Below are 20,000 nucleotides of genomic sequence, written 5' to 3'. Positions count from 1 at the left end.
GTGTATGAGCCCCTGCTTGACCATCAGATGTAGTCATGGTCCATAATTAGAGGAGTAAAGGCAATAAACATGCTTTCATACCAAAGGAAAATATAACCAATAGTTATTCATATTTAGGGGGAGGTATTCCATCCAGGACTGGCTCATTGCATGTTGCCATATTGCGCATCACTGAATAAAATCCTTGTCTCCTGGCCCCTTGCAATGATAAGTTAATTTTCTGGCTTAATTGTGTTCGAGAGTTTCTTATCTTCGTATTTAGAGAGAAAAGCTTGGAGAGCTGATGCCAATAGCGTTATGAGTTTGAAACCAATCTTGTTAATTTTGGGGGTTTGACCGACAATTGTTGAATGATGGGTGCTGGAAGTACCAAAGCAAGAGAACAAGAGGAAATCTGTCCAAAAATAAATTAATATTTGGTGCAGAAACTCTTGGAGGGCACAGAGACAGGCCCTTCATGTGGAGTTGCTCTACTCTTCTCAGTCTCCTTTAAGCATCATCTCCAAAGGGCAGTGCAGAAATAGCGCATCCCTTAGGGATGGGCAGCAGAAAAGAAAGAGGAACTTCAGCAGCTTCAGATCATTGGCCCATTTGTTGCACCCTTGTCACAAACTATGATGCTCCTTTGCAAAAAGAGGCTTTCCAATACCTCTGTTCTCTACAGCTGTTTTTCCTGGCCCTGAAACAAAAACAAAACTCCCTTTTCACACACTGCTCTTCTGCCCCAGTGCTCCCTACCCCTCTGTATCTGTTTGTTTGGAGCCCCCGCTGCGTAGCCCCAGCACCTTCAAAGAGCCCCTATAATCTCCAATTAAATCTGGCTGTGTACTCGGAGGCGTCAGCTGGGGAAATTACACAATTAGGGTTGATTCTGTCTGCCACAGAATTTTGTGGCAGCTCCTAATTGCTAAATGAGCTCTTGGCTGTATTAATTATTCCAAGTATCGCTCTCGTTTTTTTTTAATTGGTCATTCCAGTCGGATGGGTGGCCGGTGTCTGACGAACAAAACGGACCATCGGGCTTAGTGTTTGATGATGGGAAAGGGCCAGTGATGATGTTTGCAGATTGCTTTTTTTTTTTTCACACCTGCACATGCAAAATCATTGCTCATAATTAATTTAGAGAGAGCGGGACTAGAAATTTTTCCTGTCTTTCTTCCTTCCTCCTTTCTCACTCTCTGGAGCTTTGCTTGAAAAGAAGAGTTAGCAACATTTTCACCCCCTTAAAAAGCGGTAATGAAAGGACTCTGGGGGCACAGCAAACCAAAAGAAGTGATGTTTTGTTCGCTGCTCCTGCGAGTGAGAACAAAGGCACCGTTTTCAATGTGGAGACACTTTTTTTCCAGTTCCAGTGTGACTTGAGAGCGATGCCCTGGTTGTTTGAATCTTGGCACATTAATGCAGGGATGCCCAGCCCTGGCGAGCCCCAAACTGCATGGAAGAGCACTGAAACGGAGGAAGGGCACTCAGGGAAGAAGCTGTGTCTAATTGCAGGAGGGAGGAGTGGATCCTGCCTTTGCTCCATATGGAGAATATCCCCAGCTGGAAACTTTCCTGGGCCCCATCTTGCTCCTCTCTGATGTCTGATGGCAAAATCCCCCTTGGCTTCAGTGGCAAAATTTTCAGCCAGTGTGTTGATGGGTCTCCTGTGAGAGTCAAACTCCTTTTTTGAGTGAGAAAATGTGGTGAAACGTCACCCTGCAGCACACGCAGCTGGTGTGGAAAGGGGAAACCCCCCCAAAAGTACAGCGCAAGGAGGAGCCCGGTCCTGGTGGGGCGGCCGTGTGATCTAGTTACACCTTTGTGCCCAGGTGAGTGTCATCGACACCATAAAATGGGATTTATTGTAGGCAGATAGGTTAATCAAACAGCAGACAGGAGGTTATTCAGCTGCCTTTCTTAGTGGCGACAAAGGGGGACTTTTCCATCCATGCCTGGCTTTTCTCTGAACTCTCCCCTATAGCCCCATTAACCTTCTGTAAAGTCCCCCGGAAATCAGGGTGCATTGCCAAAAGGAAGTGTTTGGCCAGAAAATAGCCCATGCTTTGGAAACCAAGGACTAGATGTCTCCCAACATGGTTTCTGCAGCTCCCTCCTCTTCAGCCTTCCCAACACTACCCCAGCTGCCCTCCTCCAGATTCACCACACTGGTGCTACTTGCCTTTGCTTGGTTTCTGCCCTTCCTAATACGTGCGATAGCAGCATCTTCCTTTACCATCAAGACATGCTCTTCCATTAGGGGGTTGCACCCACTCTTCTAACATTTTTTGAATATTCCCCTTTTTGTGCAGCTCAATTGTTTTTCTGATCTCGAATGCTGGAAGGTAGATGACTACATGATGTCATGCTTTAGCCCACATTGTCATGTAGCATTTGAGGCCTCTCCTGGCTGTGCCATGTGTTTACAGCAAAGTTTGTAGCCAGGAGTTTGCAGGAGCACAGAAGTTAGAGGATTCCTTCTTCTGCTTTTGTTTGTACCAGCCGAACTCCTGCTCCCGTGCCATCCTGGCAAGAAAAGGGCCTTAAGCAGTTTTGTTGTTTAAAAAATGAGGTGTGTGCGGCATGGGCGAGCACCAGATCCCTCTGATACATGGAGCTGACTCTGATAGGCATCATGGCACGTTGTGCAAGGCAGTCTCGGGACACATGCAAGCCCTCAGTACTGGATTTTCCTCCCTGTGACTGCGTTACTGAGGCACCTACATCCAGCCGTCCAGCTGCAGAGGTGTGTAAGCAGACGAGACATGAGAGCGATGCACCCAGCAGGGCCGTCTCCAGCAAATGGAGAGCCTCCTGGATGTGGCTCCTGACACCTGGTTCCTCATGGCCGGGTGGGCTTTGCAAGGAGCAGTGGGGACAGGGGACCGACCATGCGGAGTGTTAGCAGGTGCTGAAAACCGGCGGTGCATGGATTGCCTTGGCTGAGCTAGGTGGCCTTGCCTGCAAAATCCTTGGAGTGGAAATGAAGTGGGGAGCCTGCATGGGGGACACTGGGGACTTAGACCAAGGTGGGGTCATCACTGACTTACCTGGAACTGCAATGGGATGGGTCTTGTGGAGCCAAACACGTCAGTTATAAGTACTTGGGGGAGCACTAGCAGCTCAGGTGCGTCTTAGAGGGATGCAACAAGAGGGACAACTTTGTACGCCATTGCCATTAAGGGAGAGGGGATTGCAGAGGCTTCGGAGTAGCACTGAGGTGGGACTATGACGCTGGGTGGTATTTCTGAGCATTTTCACCACTGCAGGAGAGGCCAGCAGCAATGCTTTCCCAACAGCTTTGGCGGCCGTCATGTTCGCCAAGGCAGTTCTTGAAGGACCAGCACCTCAGTTTGTCTTGGCCAGATGCAGACAGGTCTCTGCAACCAGTGGGTTTAGGTTTTCTGTGTCTCTGGGTGCTTCCTTCCCATCTGGAGGAGATGACAGTTATACTCCTTGTCCCTCTCTTGGCTATTTTGCAGCCCAAACACAGGCTGCCCCCATCTCCCTTTGGCCTTGGTATGGAGCATGGAGCTGGGGGGTGGACGTAGCCCCTGGCACAGCAGGGGAAACACCCCACATGCAGCTCTGCAGTGTTTCCTTAACAGCTCTGCAGTGTTTCAGAAATGAAAGCTTGGGAGGCTTTTTTAAAAAACTTTCTCTTTCTTTCTTCCCAGTATAATGAGTTTGCTGCTGCTGCTGCCTTAATTTGGAGTTAATATGTAATGTTTGTAACACAGCCAAGAAACATTGCTGTACTTGAGGCAAATTATAAAAAATATCTCATGCTAACACTGGTGTTTTAAAACTTATCCCTGTTCAAAGGTAACATGAATCTTTAAAACTAAAATCACTTGTACTTAAAGAACATAAACATGATAAACCAGTTTGGCACTGGCTTTTTTTTTTTTCCCCTTTCCTTCCCTTAAGGAGGCTACACTACATTTGTGCTTACTGAGAAGCAAAATTTTCCAAGGCACTCGGCTAACCCTTTTTCTCTGTTCCCTTGCTGGCCCATTGACATTTTTTTACAGTTCCAACATCTTTCTGCTGTTCATGCTTCTGGGCTACTATTGTCCCAAAGGTACACCTGTATCTTCTTACACAGATGAGGCCAGATTCTCATCCTGATCTGGGATAACTCTCCCTTGATTTAAAAACAGCTACTCTAGATTTATACTGGCATTACCTAGACAAGAACCTGGTCGTGAACCTTTCATCATAAACCTAAAATGCAAACACACTGTCTACATCTATGAAAGTCATTTAGCTGGAAAGCATTTCTGTGTCATTTATCTTAACTGCAGCAGGTAGCAATTTAACTGTCACTCCGCACATGCCAAAGCCTCCTCAAATGCATCTGCTCACCAGCTGATATCCTCCATGGCAGAAATGGGACTGTTCAACTTGGTCTTTCCATTCTCAGGTGTCCCCTTCTGGACTCGGCCAGATAAGATGGAGAAGAAGCTGCTGGCAGTTCCCGCCGCCAACACCGTTCGCTTCCGATGTCCGGCGGGTGGAAACCCAACTCCTTCCATCTACTGGCTGAAAAACGGCAAGGAGTTCAAGGGAGAGCATAGGATTGGGGGCATCAAGGTAAGGCCTCGGTTTGGAGCTCTTTTTTTATCAGTTTTCAGCTGACCATAGAAAATTGTATTTCACAGTGATTACCGTTGGTACATGTCAGAGCATGGTCCTGGCTGCATGGGAATGAGGGTGTTTCTTGCAGCCTTAGCAATTGCTTGACACCGAAATGTTAAAAAGAGCTGCTGTCCCTTGGGATTGAAAGGTAATTCCCGCTGGGTTTGTCTACAGTGGTCTTTCAGGGAGTAGGTAAAAATGAGGCTGGGTTTATGGGTTGCATTGTGGACAGTGATGAGAGAGCAGGAACAGAAACTTCTGTCCTAATTTCTGTAGATCAGCCCAGTGTGTTGAGACGTGTTAGACCGAGACATAGCTACTCCCAGCTTTCAACGAAAACCGGCTCGGCGTCCTTTGAAGGTGTAGGAAGGACCTCACCAAAGAGCTGGACCGACGTGCTGGTGGTCATTAACATTCTTGTGGTACAAATCACTGACCCTTGGTCAAGTGTTGGATTCCCTTGTAGCCAGAGTAATAGCATCTGCTCCTTGGCTGCTTTCTTCTTCCTTTCTACCATGAGATGTTCTGGAAAATGCTCTGGCTCGTGTTTATAGAGCTAAGGGACAGAAAAACCCACTGCACTCAAATGATAGCACAGAAGTTTCTGTGCTATTCTATATGATGAATTTTGGCAGGATTTTAACAGGCAAATCAGCTCCTCTCTGATTCTGTTGGTTTTGTTACTACTTTGTCCTCTTGAGGTCACAGTCAGACTCTTTTCTGGTTTTATTTGAGGAGAATAAAACTGGCAGCTGCTGATTATACTAAAGTCAACGTAGCAGGAGAGACTCCTGAGCAGCGATTTTTGCCTGCACTCTGCCAGTCCTAGCGTATCCCTGGGCTGCTGCTAAGGAGAGAAGGTGATTTTTAGGAAGGCACTTTCACCAGTACTCTGAATAGCTGTGTGCTGATGCCTACCACATCTGTAGCATTTTGAAAGGGGGATAGGCATGCAAAGCGTGTCGGGCTCCAGAAACCAGAAGAGCATTCAAAAAAGTCTTCCCTCGCCCCAGTTTTGGGCTGTTTCTTTCCTGTTAGCTCAGACCCGTTCCTGAAAGAGCCTTTTGTGATTGCTTCAGTGAAGCCTTTGAAGCTGCCTCCTCAAGTCCTGTCCCTGCTCCAGCCTGGATGAGGCTGAGAACACACACAGGTCTGGATCTTCTGAAAAGTTAACGAGGGAAAAGGAGAGGGGAAGCAACTCCTGTGGGTAAACAGCCTTTCAGCAGATAACATTCACAAAGCGCAAGCATCTTTTGCTAATTGCAGGCTGTAAGGATCATCATGAAGTGTTTTCAGGCTTGCGTGCGTCGTTCGGATGGCTTTTTACAAAATTATGTGACATCAGCTGCACTAAATTATGCTTGCAGAATAAAATCTAAAGCTGAAAGCAATTCCCCTACGCGCTTCCCGGTGGTTTTAATCTATCCTTGAGTTTAAATTGACACATTTCATCCTCTGCAACACGGTAGTGCGTCTTTGGCATCGCTGTGCTTTGTTTCTCTAGGGGCACCTTCCAGCAACAAGCCGATGCTTAAAAGAGCTATTGAAGGCAATGTCAGGCCAATTACAACAAGATTGGTTTAAGCTCTCTATCTGTCTAGGTGTAGTTCTTTGTCCCTTTCTTGATATAAAGACATCTTTCTTTCTCTGTAATTTTCCTTCCCTTATTTGCTTGCTTTTGCTGTTGAGCCATGGTTAGATGTAAGTAGCCTAGTGTAAATCTCGTCCAGTATAAATATACTGATAGATATTAGCTGAGATTTGAACCAGAAAAAGAGATTGAAAACCTGCTCAGTATCTCATGTATTAAAGATTTAAATTCCCTGTTACAACTTAACTTCATAACAGGATTAGGCAGCTTGAAAAGAATGGGCAAGATCCAGATCTGGCAGAGTTTGGTTGGTTTACTTTGTCTCAAGATCTGGTTTTAACCCAGGAATCCTTGGGCTGGGAATGTTCTCATTTGCTTTCAGTCTGTGGAAGAGTTTAGATGTTGATTGTGAAAGGTCTGTGGTCAGCAGATGAAAGCTGACCACCCTTCTACTTCTGCCTCTTGCAAATGGCATTTAGATCCCATGTGATTGCCCAGTGTAAAGCCTGCAAGAGAGAAGGGTGAGTGTTGAAAACATGAAGTGCAGGCTAACCTAGTTTTGTTAAAGTTCATCCTTAACTGGTAAAGAAAAGAAATTCATATGACTTATCTTATAAATTTCCCAAAGAGCATTAATGGTTAAATCCTTGTTGGAATCTCTAATATCGTAAGCCTGTGTGTGTTAAATGACCCTAGAAGGCAAGATTGAGGGGGAGGGGAGATAGAGGATTATCCCTTCCCCAGACCATTGCACTGACTTGCATACCAGTCTGGCAAACAAGGACTGAGGTTCCAAGTGTGTCTGCAAATGTTTGTTTCACAAGGAGCCAAGAATGACAACACCAAATAAACCAGAGGGATTTCCAGTATCTCACCCACTTGATTAATGCCTGCACTAAGTTACTTCATGTTTCTAGTGTTTTATCGATTGTGGTGACTATCCTAACTTGGGAGCATCCCTTTTCGTTGTCCTTTAAATCTAGATGCCAGTCTCCACCTAAAAAAAAATTGTCTTACTGCTTCTAGAAGTGTTTCCAAACAAGTTCTGCCCATGAGTCTGTGCCCCCTGGGTTCTCCACTCTGTTCAGAGTCCAAAGTCTCCATCATAAAGCTGACGAAGAGAAGTTCTTTGAAAGTGCATCCTAAGTAAAACACCTAATTTGGACCTCATTTTATAATACAGGTCAGACTAGGGAGTCGTCCATGTGTCTGGAGCCCCTTCCTTGGAGTAGCTCCTTCCTAGGGGTTCCAGACACAAATGCTGAAAAATGAATTAAAAGAAGTCTTTAGACACAACTGTGAGACAAGCCAGTATGGAAATGAGCCACTGAGCAGCCACAAATTTGCATTGAAACTTCCTTGACAGTCTGGTATATTCAGCTGTGAACTCAGGGTCCAGGCTCTCTGTTCTCAGACCTCCTCTTACCTTCTGATTGTCATGCTGCTACAGAGATGCACCAAGTGGGATGTTGCCTTACAAAAGGTGTAATGTTGGTTCTGCATTGGGCTCAGTCCATGCTGTCCTGGGTGGGCATAAGGTGCAGTCAGACCTGACCAGACATCTGCAACAACCAAGATTTCTGTACATACTGTTTAGCCACAGCCTCCTATTGCCGGTAACCTGAAATGAAAGGACATGCGATATCCATCGGTCTCTGAAAAGTGGGGTGCTCAGCAGTGCTGTTCTCATGGATGCAGAGATCTATGAAGCTTTGTTAAAATGGCTTTTCCTTGTTTATCTTGCAACTGAGCTATCTAGTCCTATGACATTAAACTTTGTCTTTGCAAAATTCTGACTTCAGTTGTGACTTGTCCCTTTAAAGGAAAGCATGTGGATGCAATTTATGTGTAGCAAAAGAGGTTAAATGACTTCATATTTGAGTTCACCTGCTGCAGCAAGAAACCTCCAGGAGCAATTATACCCTTGTTTTTTCCATCAGCCCTTGATACTCTGTAGCACAGCTTTACTGTAATCTGCTTCTGTGTCCTTGGAGTCACCTTCAAAATGTTTAGTAAAATTAAGTGTTCTGCTCTGGGCAGTAGGAGGCATCAAATTAGTATCCAGAGATTTGGAGAGCATTCATACACTATGCATCCTGAAGTCATGTTTGGTCGCTTTCTGTATTAATTCAAGATTTGCTTTCTGTATCCATTATTTCCTTTATACTCCTCAGAAACAAACGTTCTAGCTGAGATCACAGGGCAGCAGGTCAGGGTGGAGACATGGGTTGTGCTTTCCCTTCTGCCACTGAACAAACAGCAAGTCTGGACATGAGCCACATCTAGAAGACCAACTAGTATAAAACTTGGTGCCAAAAGAGAAGGGCTGACCGAGCATCTTACGGACCAGACTTGAGGCTGGGCATTTTTTGTCCTGTTTTTCTTAACAGGGAATTTAGGGGGACTAACTTAGTTGTAGACACCTCTTTCTGTTCAGACAGATGCCATTAACTGTTGCCTCCATAGCACACATCTTTAAAATATGCTACAGGTGGGCCAAGAAATATGATTTTTATAGTTTATAGTCATCTTATGGGTTGTATGTGGAAGTTGGTAAAGATCTGCAGGTGAGAGTACAGTATTTTGAGCTGACAGAGTCTCTGGACCAGAGTGGTCTGGTAGAGGGGACCAGCAGATTGATGTTATCTTAGCTGATGCCTTCTGAAGTCGTTATTCTAATGAGAGGTGCCACATTCAGCTGGTTTCATTATTGTTGTTATTGTGAAATCACCTACAAGTCCCTGTTGCAATCTCAGCGTGTTACATTGTGTTGCACTGTTCCTGCAGTGGTCTTAATTCCTTTTCACATTAAGCCTTTAATGACCCTTGAAATGGGTCCTTGTGATGTTCAAGCCTATTCTGGAGTCCATTCATGTTGGCCAAGTGTGTAAAAGCTCACTAATTGTTCACTGATTTGAATGGTCTGGTGATGATGGTACTTGACCACAAGCTTTGATGGTTTTATTTCTTCTTCTAGTTGCGACACCAGCAGTGGAGCTTGGTGATGGAGAGTGTTGTGCCATCAGATCGAGGAAATTACACCTGTGTTGTGGAGAACAAATACGGCAACATAAGGCACACATACCAGCTTGATGTATTGGGTGAGATTTCACTGTTTTCCCTCAACAGCTGATCTATGGTGATGTTGAACAGACATGTGATGGATACAGGAAACAGGAGCTTAGTTTCTTTCCCAAAGTATTGGATCATCTGTCTTCTAAAACCAACAACAAGCTTCCTTTTGGCCAACAATTCAGCTTCAGATCTGCGATCAATACATTACTTAGCTGGTCTACAGAGGGGCCAGAGAAGGAATAGCAAAGCTGAGGTGCCTCCACTGTTCCCAGGTGGTTCTTCCCTGTTTGGCTTGAGAAGCTCTGGGTAGAGCAGTGGCCAGGACACTTGGGGCACAGTCCCAGTCTGCACCCCTTCTGCTGAAAAGCCAGGAGATATGAAGGGTTCAGAGGAGAATCTTTGCTGGAAAAAGAACAAGTAAATTAGGATTTCCCTCTCTCCTCTGTTTTTCAGAAAGGTCGCCCCACCGACCAATCCTGCAAGCCGGGCTCCCTGCCAACCAGACTGTGGTGGTAGGGAGCAATGTGGAGTTTCACTGCAAGGTCTACAGCGATGCCCAGCCTCACATCCAGTGGCTGAAACACGTGGAAGTCAACGGCAGCAAATATGGACCCGATGGGACACCCTATGTCACGGTGCTGAAGGTTGGTACACGCTCTTTCTTCTCGCCCTCAGGGCAGTCCTTCCTCCGCCTTGATCTCGGTGTTACAGAGACGGCAGCTGTATTGTGGGGATGCTCCACAAAAAAACCCAGTGCCATACTCGTGGCAAGAGAGATCAGCACTGAGTAAAGATGCTCGCCGTCGATGGAAGCCGTGAACTCTATTTATAAGTTTATAGATAAGCCCTAGACTAGCAGTGCAATGCAAACCAGAAAGTCCCCACAGAATGCGTTCAATGCCACAGTTCCTGGAAGGGTAATCATTATTTAAATCAGATTTTGGGGAGCTCAAGGTCTCATTTTCTGTAATTGTTTTGTGTCTATAAGAAAAAAGTCGTAAGAATAAGCCAAGGACAGCTGTTGGGGTTGTTCTTTCCTTTAAGCCTGTGCAGTGGAATACACTGCTTTTTGGAGGGGGTACAGCAAAAATGGCCTGAAGTCGATGTTCCAGACTCTTCTGTTTGCCAGAGATAACATAACTACTGTAGTGGCACAGATAAGCAAAGTAGTTGTAAAAGCTGAGGCAACTGTGAGAAATGCAGCGTAATAAAAAAGAAGCTGTCACATTGCGTTTGACTTAAAATTGTAAAAATAACCTTTTTTTACAGCTTCAGTAGAGGTATTTTTAGGGCTTATTAAAATAAAAGGCACCCAACTAAAACATATTCTTTCCTTTTCCAAGTGAACACACTGCAGCATGCACACACTAAATGATGCTGGACTACCAGCACCTGAGAGCCAAGATAGTCTTGTTCTAGCCAATAACATTTGTGAACATTGCTATTATCCATGCTCGGGAAAGCCTTTTTTTTTTTTTTTATTGAGTAAAAATGCACTTAGTAAGACTTGACTTTGCTAAAATGCTTTCTTGAAAGGGAACTTCCAGATTACAGCCAGAACAATGCCAGTGGGTCTGGTTTCCCCTCAACCTATGTAAATATACAAAGTAGAGCATAGAGAGTGAAAAGCACATTGGGCTTTTAAAATACCCCCCCTGTTTTTTTTTTCTTTTAATAATTAAAGGCATCCGGTGTTGGTGTTTATTAAAATATATAGGGCCAAATGGAGTTTTTCTGGCTCTGCAGTTATAGCTGAAAGCAGATTTTGTCCCTGCAATTTCAAGCTGAGGTTGTCCCTGGCATGGACATTCCCCGTGCACGGACATTCCCTGTGCACATCCTGCTGCACACACCCTTCTTCTCTTTGTATGAAGTTTTAAAAAAAAACCCAACTTACCAGACAGCATCTACAAAACTGTAACTCAGCCAGATACATGATAATAAAAGCCAGAGACCCTGGAAATAATTACACAGATTGAAATAACAGATTGGTTGGAAGAAATGGTTGGAGACAGTTCTTCAGGATTGGCAACAAGCACTTCTCGCGAGTTGATAAAACTTTATTTTCTTGCTGTCTCTCCAAATGTGTTTGAATTATGCATATTTGAATTTCCCCCTGGTTTCACAGCCCAGTACCAAGCTCTGAATAGCTGGCTGTGTCACATACCATCTAGTATAGTCTCTGAGCTCCGTGTGTGGTCCCCGTGGGATAAAGTGCTACCTTTTGGAAGTTTGCAGAGCCGCTGCGAACAGTGCCTTGTGTCACAAGCACAAGCTCCCATTTTGCTGTGGCAAAGAACATATAAATAGTCCGTATAAATAGTGTTTTAAAATTAAGTTGGAGCGGCACCGGGGTGGCTAGGTAATTAGAATTGCCAAATACCTTCTCTTCTGTGGACGGCAAAGGCTCCGCATTCCTCGAAGGGGAGCACAGGCAGGCGTTTGAAAGCGCAAGTTTTGTTTGGTTTTATTTTTTTGCTGAATAGGACCAGCACACGTCTATTTACTACTTCTGGTTAATCAGGAATGCTTTGAATTGTATTAATGCCGGCATCAGCGCTGGGGCATGGAGCATTTCCATTTTGGGATGCATCTTTTGTGCGCCAGTACTGGGCCTCCGTGGAGCTGTGTCAGGCCCAGCTTTGCAGGGTTTTTTATTTTTTTTTAATGCGTGGTGTGCTTGTTTTTTAAAAGTGAAGATCTGATAAAAAGATCTCACCGTCATCTTGGGGCCAGTCCATTGGCTTTATGGGCTCATTCCGCTTGTGCCACGCTGTTGCTCTGACCGAGCATCCTGGCTGTGCTGCTGGAGCAGGGTGCTGGTATCTACCCTTCCCTGCCCACAGCCACTTTAGAAAAGGCTCTCTCCTGCCCAGTGCTGTGGTGCCTGCAGGGAGATAAGGCTTTTTTATCAGCCTGCCCTTCCCTCCTGCTTTCAGGAGATTTTGTGGAGCTGCTATGGGGCAGTTTATATATGGGGAGTATCCTAGTCTCCATCGGAGCGAGGGGGACAGAGGGGTGCCCAGCACATGAAATTCCCACCTCACATTTAAATGCGGAGGGCAAAACCCACCCCAGTCCAGATGGATAAATTGAATGCTGTACTTTCAACCCATTTTTTAAACAGCCTGACAAAACCAAGCCATCACCTGCATCAGTTCCTGAAAGCCTGGGCTAATTTGTGATCAAAGGAAACCCCTTTCTCTTTGCAGAAGAGCACTAAATGCATTCCAGTTACAGAGGGGGGGCTGGCAACACTGTGCCTAAGCTTTGTGAAAAGCTAAATTGTATGTTCTGCGTTGAAACGTGCCTGGTTTAATTATAAACAAGGGAGCAACAGCAGGCAGGCATGTTTCCCTACTAGTCAGGACAGACAAACTTGCCAGCACATAAGCCTTAGAGATGAGATCAGGTCAGAACCAGTGGTGGTTGTCATCAGGCATGGACATTGGGGCTCTGCTCTGATGCCACCTCTGGGTTCAGTTCCTAATCACCTATCAGATCTGGCAGCCCTGTTGATTTTAATGGGCTGCAAGTCATATTGGCAGGGTCAGGCCTTGAAATCGAAGACTGGGCTGGAGAGCGTAAGACCAAAATGAGATGAGCAATTTTATTTTCATTTCCAGAACTGAAGCTGATATTTTTTTCTTGAGTTTGCCTAGGCTACTTCTGAGGCTGCCCAAAACAGTTGTGCATTTTCAACCAAAATAAAAACAACTGTTTAGGCAAGTTGCTGTTGTGGCAGTGTGGGAGAAGAGAAATAAAACCCTTGCTTAGGAGTCCAAAGTTTGTTTGATTTATATGCACCACTTTATTTAGTAAAGAAGAAGCTCCTATAAGCAGTGGAAAAAATTACAGCTAATTTCTGAAAGGCAAAGTCAGCAGCGAGTTTCAGACCGCTGCTGCTTATATTTTGTTTCCAAATTCTATTTTGGAATCTGATAATTGAAACAGTATTTGCTGAGCCGGGTTGCAAACACAAATCTCTGCTTAAGCCCTTTCTCTGGTGCTCCTGTCTGCAGAGTTACTAAGAAACTGTAGGGCCTTTGACTGCTGTCAGATGGAGAAGTGGGAAATTGGTCTGTTTTAAAAAAGAAATTACGTGTGTGCCACTAGTGAAGGGAAGGGAGTTCACTTGCACGTGGTTTGGGGGCCAAATGCACCTTCCTTTCACCCAGGTCCCGGGTTAGGCCTGTCACCACAGGGTGAGCCGGGGATATTGCCACAGCTGAAAAGAAAATATCCGCGAACAGTCAACCCTAGCTAATATAGGTGCGATGGAGGTATTGTTTGGTTTACTGAAGTTCAGGTTTCTGTCTATTCCTGCAGTCTTGGATCAGTAAAAACGCTGAAGCCGATGCTAACCTAAATCTGTTCAATGTGACAGAACAAGATGAAGGAGAATATCTGTGTAGAGCCAACAATTTCGTAGGCATAGCCGAAAAACCATTTTGGCTCCACATTCGCAAACCAAAACCAGGTAAACCACAGACTCTGTCCCAAGGCCCTGGCAACTGCAAGAATGAGCTATAACATTTTTAAGAAGCTAGTGATTAAAATTACTATTCATTTTGTATTATACCCTGTCAACTGACGCTGAATGGCTTTATCTTATTTTCTTGCTAATTTTTTTTTTTTTACAAGAATGTAACGCCTATACAGCAATTGCCATGGAAAAATTCCCACAATAAAATGACTGTCAAATTTTGCTATAAACTCTTCACGCTTTTATTCCTTTCCCTCCCTTACAATTGAGTGCTGATAACAGAATTGCATGTTAATGACCTATGACGTTCAAAGCTCTGGAAAACGAAGCTGTTTCAAGATTTTCACCCGTAAAACTGATACAATCGGTATACAGATTTCTGTCACTTGGAGAAGCAATGAAGAAATAAATATCAACATTGGCTCATGCAAGCAAACATGTTAAGTAGAGAGCAGCAGCAATCTCGTGGGCTCTGGCGTTTGACTCCAGCCTGGAGGGTTTGGCTGCTGTGTTGCTCAGTGCCACTGCAGGAATGTTCCTTACAGGTACCTTCTTGTAATCGACTGGAGTGATATTACAGCATCGAGGGCTGTGTAATGAATATATGGCTTTGAGATGCCCACTCTGAAAAAATGCTAAAAAATTCTGAAATTCTGTATTTTTCCATGAACTAGTGAATCAAAATATTTGTATGTTCCTCTGATCAGCACTCGAGTCTTTCCCCACTACATCTCCCCTCCTTTCTACTTTCTTTCTGTCTTTCCTCTCTTTTACCATCTTTCTTTCCCCCCCCTGTACTCACCCTGCTAACCCATAGTCAGTCATATTGTGGGGGCAATTTTTCGTTTGGATGCTTTTGCTTGCATGCTTCTTTAGTGGGACAGAGTAAGAACCTGGTGAAGGGAACTTTTTTTTGCTTTTGACTACAGGTTGCAGAGGGCAATGAATAAATAAATGTGAAAGATGGGCCATTGGAAAAAAAAACCTACCTTAATCTGCTTTTGAAATTTGCCTGTGGTGTCCTCACACTTGCTGGGAATGTGGCTTATTCTCTGTTTTCCCTCTTTCTATATGTGTGTGTTTTTTTTCCCCATAGACGGCAGGTGTTAACACAACGGATAAGGAGCTAGAGATTCTGTACTTGCGAAATGTTACTTTTGAGGATGCTGGGGAATATACTTGTCTCGCAGGGAATTCTATTGGGTTCTCACATCACTCTGCTTGGCTGACGGTGCTACCAGGTATTTCCTTCTGTGCTGGCCTCTCTTTCCCACTCTCCAGGGTGCCTTGACGTTTTGCTTTAGAAATGCCAAGTTCCTGCAGACAGCCCCTTGCTTGGAAGAGGAGGTGTTATCCAGGGAGGGCTTTCCTCTGGGACTTGCTGTGCCAGTGATAAATCCGCACAGCAGAAGACCTCTGTTGCATATTCACAGCTGACACTTTTTGTATTGCATCTCAAGATTTAATTTATTTCTGCAGTAATGATACAAAATGCCAAGTATCTTTTTCTGATCTAGATAACAAGGAGGTATTCACAGCCTCTTTGTTAGGAGACCGTTAAGTGCCAAAATTAGGGGCTTTGTCTTCTCACGCTGCCAGTGCGAGAAGGAAACCTCCCCATCAGATGATCCAGAGCATCTAAATTGGACATGAACTGTGGGTCATCTTATGGAGGAACCTTTCTGTTTAACCTCATATCTTAAGCTAAAATTAGATGCATAAGTGGTTGGTGTGAGTACACCCTTCCCTGCCTGTAGCATTATTTCCACTTCACGGATGAACAAGCCAAGATAGCAATCTCAAACAGAAGGTCGAGGAGAGTCATCTGTAGAGAGAGACCAGGAGTCCTGGCTCCCAGGGGCATTGCATGCTGCCTGCTCCAGCTGGGATCGATGAAAGCTGCAGTGGGCTTGAAACCCGAGGCCAGAGTGACCTCAATTTTGTGGTCCTTTCATGTGCAAAGATCTTATTGACAATGAAGCCAGCACAGAATATGCAACAGAGGAGTTAGCTCTCCAAAAGAGGGGAATGAGGTCCCTTCACCTGCACAATCTGCCTCCGACTATGCAGCAGGTGTGAGCACGGTCCAGGAAAGCACCAGCAATACTGATTGAATCTCAGGGGTTCTGTGCCTTGCAGAGTGAAGGAACAGACCTGGAGTATGTTCAGTAGACCCTTACTGAAAGGGCATCCAAAATCCTGTACACCCCACTTTGGCTCACCCAGTCATAGACCGCATTTGGGTCCATCTCATAATGCATCCATCTAGGGATGTGTTTAGGAACTGGAAACTTTGGCATTTCTAATCTTGACTTTATCTGTGCGGGTGATTTGGGTGTAATTGCTTTTACTGGGGCTCAGGAAGGTCTCTTCTATGCCCGACCCTGCTGCCGGTGGGATCTGCTGGTCTTTCCTCTGTTAATTTGCCAGCTCTGTAATAGCTGATCTGATCCTGTTTCTGCTTCTGCCATCCACTGGATGAGAAATCATTTCCTTTGGTTAGAAAACTAATGTCTCTGTTATTTTGATAATCTCCTGATACCGTCTCATCCGACTGCTAAGCTGTTTTTACAGTGTATGAATGCACACCTCTTATTTAAGCAAAGAACAAGCAGGAGAAAACCCACCAAAAAACCTGAAGTGGAACTTTATATTGAAGTCAGATGCAGTGAAGGACAGCCATCTGTGCAGCAGCAGGTGCCGAAGTGTTACCCACAGAGAGGGTGCAGGATACAGCCTGTCTGGGGAACCTCTGCTTGTAAATCCCTGTCCACGCTATGGGAGGAGAGACATGGAGCAGAGGACGAGACCATGTGAGCCAAGGAAGCAGAACTGAGGCACCGACCATAGGGCATGATCCCTCCTCCTTCCTCGCAGGAGGAGATGGCTGTTTGGCAGGATGAGGCTCTGCACAGCTGGCACCCAGGCTGGTGCAGCCCCCAGGGTCACCAACAGCCCTTTCCCCGTGTCCCCATGGACACAGCCACTGGAGACCTGACACGGAGCCTGCTGCTGCCACAGGGGGAGGCTCCCACTGCTTGCCGAAGATGCTGCTTTGGAGCAGCAGTGATGTACACGAGCCATTAGCGAACTGAGCATGCCGGCATGACTTCATTATAAAGTTTCCCAGTGCTGACTGTTCCTCTGATGCCAGCATGCCTTTGGGGGACAGAAAACCAGTCCCACCATGGCTCCTTCCTCTGGTCTATGTGCCTGTCCTGAAAGGAACAAGGGGAGAAACACAGCTGAGCTTCACTGGTCCCAAAAAAGTCTTCTTAGCAAGTAGCCACTGCTGATGGGCTCAAGCCATCACCCTCTCAGATCAGCCACCTCTCTGGGCCAGACCTTCCAGCCTCTTCCCAGCAGAACTAATTTTTCACAAAATAATTATGCAGACTGCTCTCGTGAGGCTTTTTCCCCGTGTGATGCCTTACCCCTGGGTGCTCTTAAAGCCCCTTGGTCCCTCAGGGCAGGCACTGGTCTGGTGGAAATCTGCTGGAGAAGCCGAATCGGCAAAGTGCAGCAAACCCCAGTCATGCAGCCTTTGCACGTCCAAGGCATCCAGCTGCGTGGTGTGGATGTGTGGGGAAGGTAAGATCTGGGTCAGAGGGACAGCACAGACACATGAAAATGCCTTCAGCCTAGAGCAGTGGTTTTCAGCCTGTGGCCTGCAGGCTCTTAGAAACCCCAGGGTGGCATCAAAGGGCAGTAAAATTACCCCCAAAAAGGCAAACAAAACTGATGTTCTCGCTGTAGCCACAGGTGGAAAACCACTGGCCTAGGAGAGTCCCCCTCACTGAATACACTTGGCAAATTGGCGTAGATGAGCAAGTCCTCCCCAAATTCCTTGTGCTGCATGTGTGTAGTTGTGTGCGGGCAGGTGCCTGCCCCGTCCTGACTGCCATCTCTTGTCACCCTGCAGCAGAGGAGGTCATGGAAATGGATGATTCGGGCTCAGTGTACGCTGGTATTCTCAGTTATGGCACAGGCTTTGTTCTCTTCATCCTGGTGCTGGCCATTGTGATTATCTGCAGGATGAAAATGCCAAACAAAAAAGCCATGAACACCCCCACTGTACAGAAAGTCTCCAAATTTCCACTCAAGAGACAGGTAACAGAAAGTAGATACAAGATTCCTATTCCCCCCTATGGTCCTTCCTCCTGTGCCCCCCCCCCTCTTTTTTTTTTTTGCCTCATTGAAATTTTCTCTCTAGGTGAAAAGCTCTATCAGAAAAACATTGCCCAAGAGCGACATAAGTTGGCTGCAGTATAGGAGTTTAACCCCTTTTATTCATTTGTTTCTGTTCCAGTGGAGCAGTAGCTGGTGGCAGCTGACTCTGGTTCATGAGCAGCTCCCAAGCAGCCACAATTCTGTCACCCCTGACAAGAGGGGCTGGCGGTGCAGCTGTGGATGCCACAGAAAGCGCATCTTGCAGGAGAGCAGTGTAGTCCGGGCTCCCTGGTGGAGCCGGGATTTGGGGAGCAAGAGCACATTTAGTTGTGCTTGTTCCTGCTTCTGCCGAGGTCACTGGTGAACCTGAACCAGTTCTCGTGGAGGTGGGAGAGGGTCCTCTTTCTCCATGCAGTTAGAGATGCTCTGTTGCGTGTAATTGCAGAGGGGCAGGAGTAAAAGGGACCATGTAAAACCACATAGTGATGGATATAGATTTCATGGCTTTGGCTGCAAGCTCACAGTGGGCATTTACAGTACCAGACAGGAGAAGTCACTCCATAGCCTGTACGTGCTATGGAGATGCGCACAGAGCAAATGAATGGATTATACCTCCTGCCTGCTGGAGGGCACTTGGCTGACCTGTCCCCCTTGTCCACCAGCTAAAAACCTAACCACAAGTGCTTAGATCAGTGCATTTCTACAAGGATGGGGAGAGAGGTAGAGGACAGCGGCGGGGTGGGGGGGATTTCCCATTTAGAAATTACCAGAAAGGTGTCAGTGGGCAAACCCCATCAGTGATCCATCTCAGGTACTGCCTTCCGTAGGAATACAGTTGGCAATAACACTTCATTTGCTCTACCCAAGCAGGTGTCGTTGGAGTCCAACTCTTCCATGAATTCCAACACGCCCCTGGTCCGGATCACGCGTCTGTCGTCCAGCGACGGGCCAATGCTGGCCAATGTCTCTGAGCTGGAACTGCCTCCAGATCCCAAGTGGGAATTGGCACGCTCTCGGTCAGTCAACCCCCGGGTCAGGGTCACCTTCCTTCCCCAGAGTGTCACCACCCTGGTACTCACTAACACACCTGCTTGTTCCTCCCTCCAGCCTGACCTTGGGCAAGCCACTTGGTGAGGGGTGTTTTGGCCAAGTGGTGATGGCAGAAGCGATTGGGATTGATAAGGACAAGCCAAACAAGGCCATCACAGTTGCTGTCAAGATGTTAAAAGGTATGGGGAGTCCATGGAGGACAGAACAGCATATTGTGCTGGGGTTTCTGCTGGGATTTCCTTTTGTTCCCTCTCTTTTATACAAACGTACAGTAGAAGAAAGCAAGAACAGCCTTTCTTCCCCACGTAGCCTGGGGGTGAGGGCTGTCTCCTTGGAGAGCACATAAAAGTAAAAATCCCATCAGGAAGAGGGACTGGGAGTTAACCCGGTTCTCTGCCAAGGAATAATAGTATCCCTGAGAAGAAGGGGAACCCCCTTCACTTCTAGCCACCTCTGTGAATCAGCCCACTCCTTACTCCTGTAACCAGTGCTGCCTGTTATAGCAAAAGCTTATACAACAAGCTCAGGTGTAGTTTGCAGAAATTCAGTTGACAAACTCCTTCTTGAGGAATTTCTTCATTGAAGAAACTTCATCCCAAACTCCGAGACGTTAAAGGGAGGCCAAAAGTGGAGGAGTCACTGGGCATCTCCACATGAGTCTCTGTTTCCCATCCTTCCCACACACACACAGTAAGCACAGACAACACAGACAAAGTCACCCTGAGGAGTTCAGCTGGAGCAAGCAGGGCAGATGCTCCAGCAGTGAGCAGCCCTGGGGTTGAGGTTACATGGGGTGACAGCCTTAAAAAAAAATAAGACTTATTGTCAGAAAAGGATTTGTTAATTTACATTTCCTTCAGTCAGTTCTGCAGTTGTTTTCGGAAGCAGGAACTTTTCCATCTTTCGAAACCAAAGCATTCATTTGGGGAGGTTATCCCCCATTTTTCTACTTTGTAGAAAAATCGCAGCTTTCCATGCAAAAAATACGTTCCTTCCTGTAGCCCATCT

The 20,000-nt window shown here is 46.1% G+C and overlaps 1 protein-coding gene across 2 annotated transcripts in view; it reads left to right on the top strand.

The window, feature by feature from the left end:
• Positions 1-20,000, top strand: part of FGFR3 (fibroblast growth factor receptor 3) — a 53,938-nt gene that overhangs the window by 27,528 nt on the left and 6,410 nt on the right. The window contains exons 4-11 of one of the 2 annotated variants that reach the window (XM_086464250.1): positions 4,406-4,575; positions 9,189-9,312; positions 9,740-9,930; positions 13,616-13,766; positions 17,695-17,882; positions 18,460-18,465; positions 18,813-18,958; positions 19,050-19,171. In XM_086464250.1, the coding sequence (XP_086320376.1) occupies positions 4,406-4,575; positions 9,189-9,312; positions 9,740-9,930; positions 13,616-13,766; positions 17,695-17,882; positions 18,460-18,465; positions 18,813-18,958; positions 19,050-19,171 (1,098 nt within the window). Of the gene's footprint in view, positions 1-4,405; positions 4,576-9,188; positions 9,313-9,739; positions 9,931-13,615; positions 13,767-14,868; positions 15,014-17,694; positions 17,883-18,459; positions 18,466-18,809; positions 18,959-19,049; positions 19,172-20,000 lie in introns of both variants that reach the window. The other variant, XM_086464249.1, reaches the window with a different exon arrangement.

Source organism: Leptosomus discolor, chromosome 4, assembly GCF_034619465.1.
Source record: "Leptosomus discolor isolate bLepDis1 chromosome 4, bLepDis1.hap2, whole genome shotgun sequence".
Lineage (NCBI taxonomy): Eukaryota > Metazoa > Chordata > Aves > Leptosomiformes > Leptosomidae > Leptosomus > Leptosomus discolor.
The sequence above is the reverse complement of the archived record's forward strand: the minus strand, read 5'-3'. Positions and strand labels throughout refer to the sequence as shown.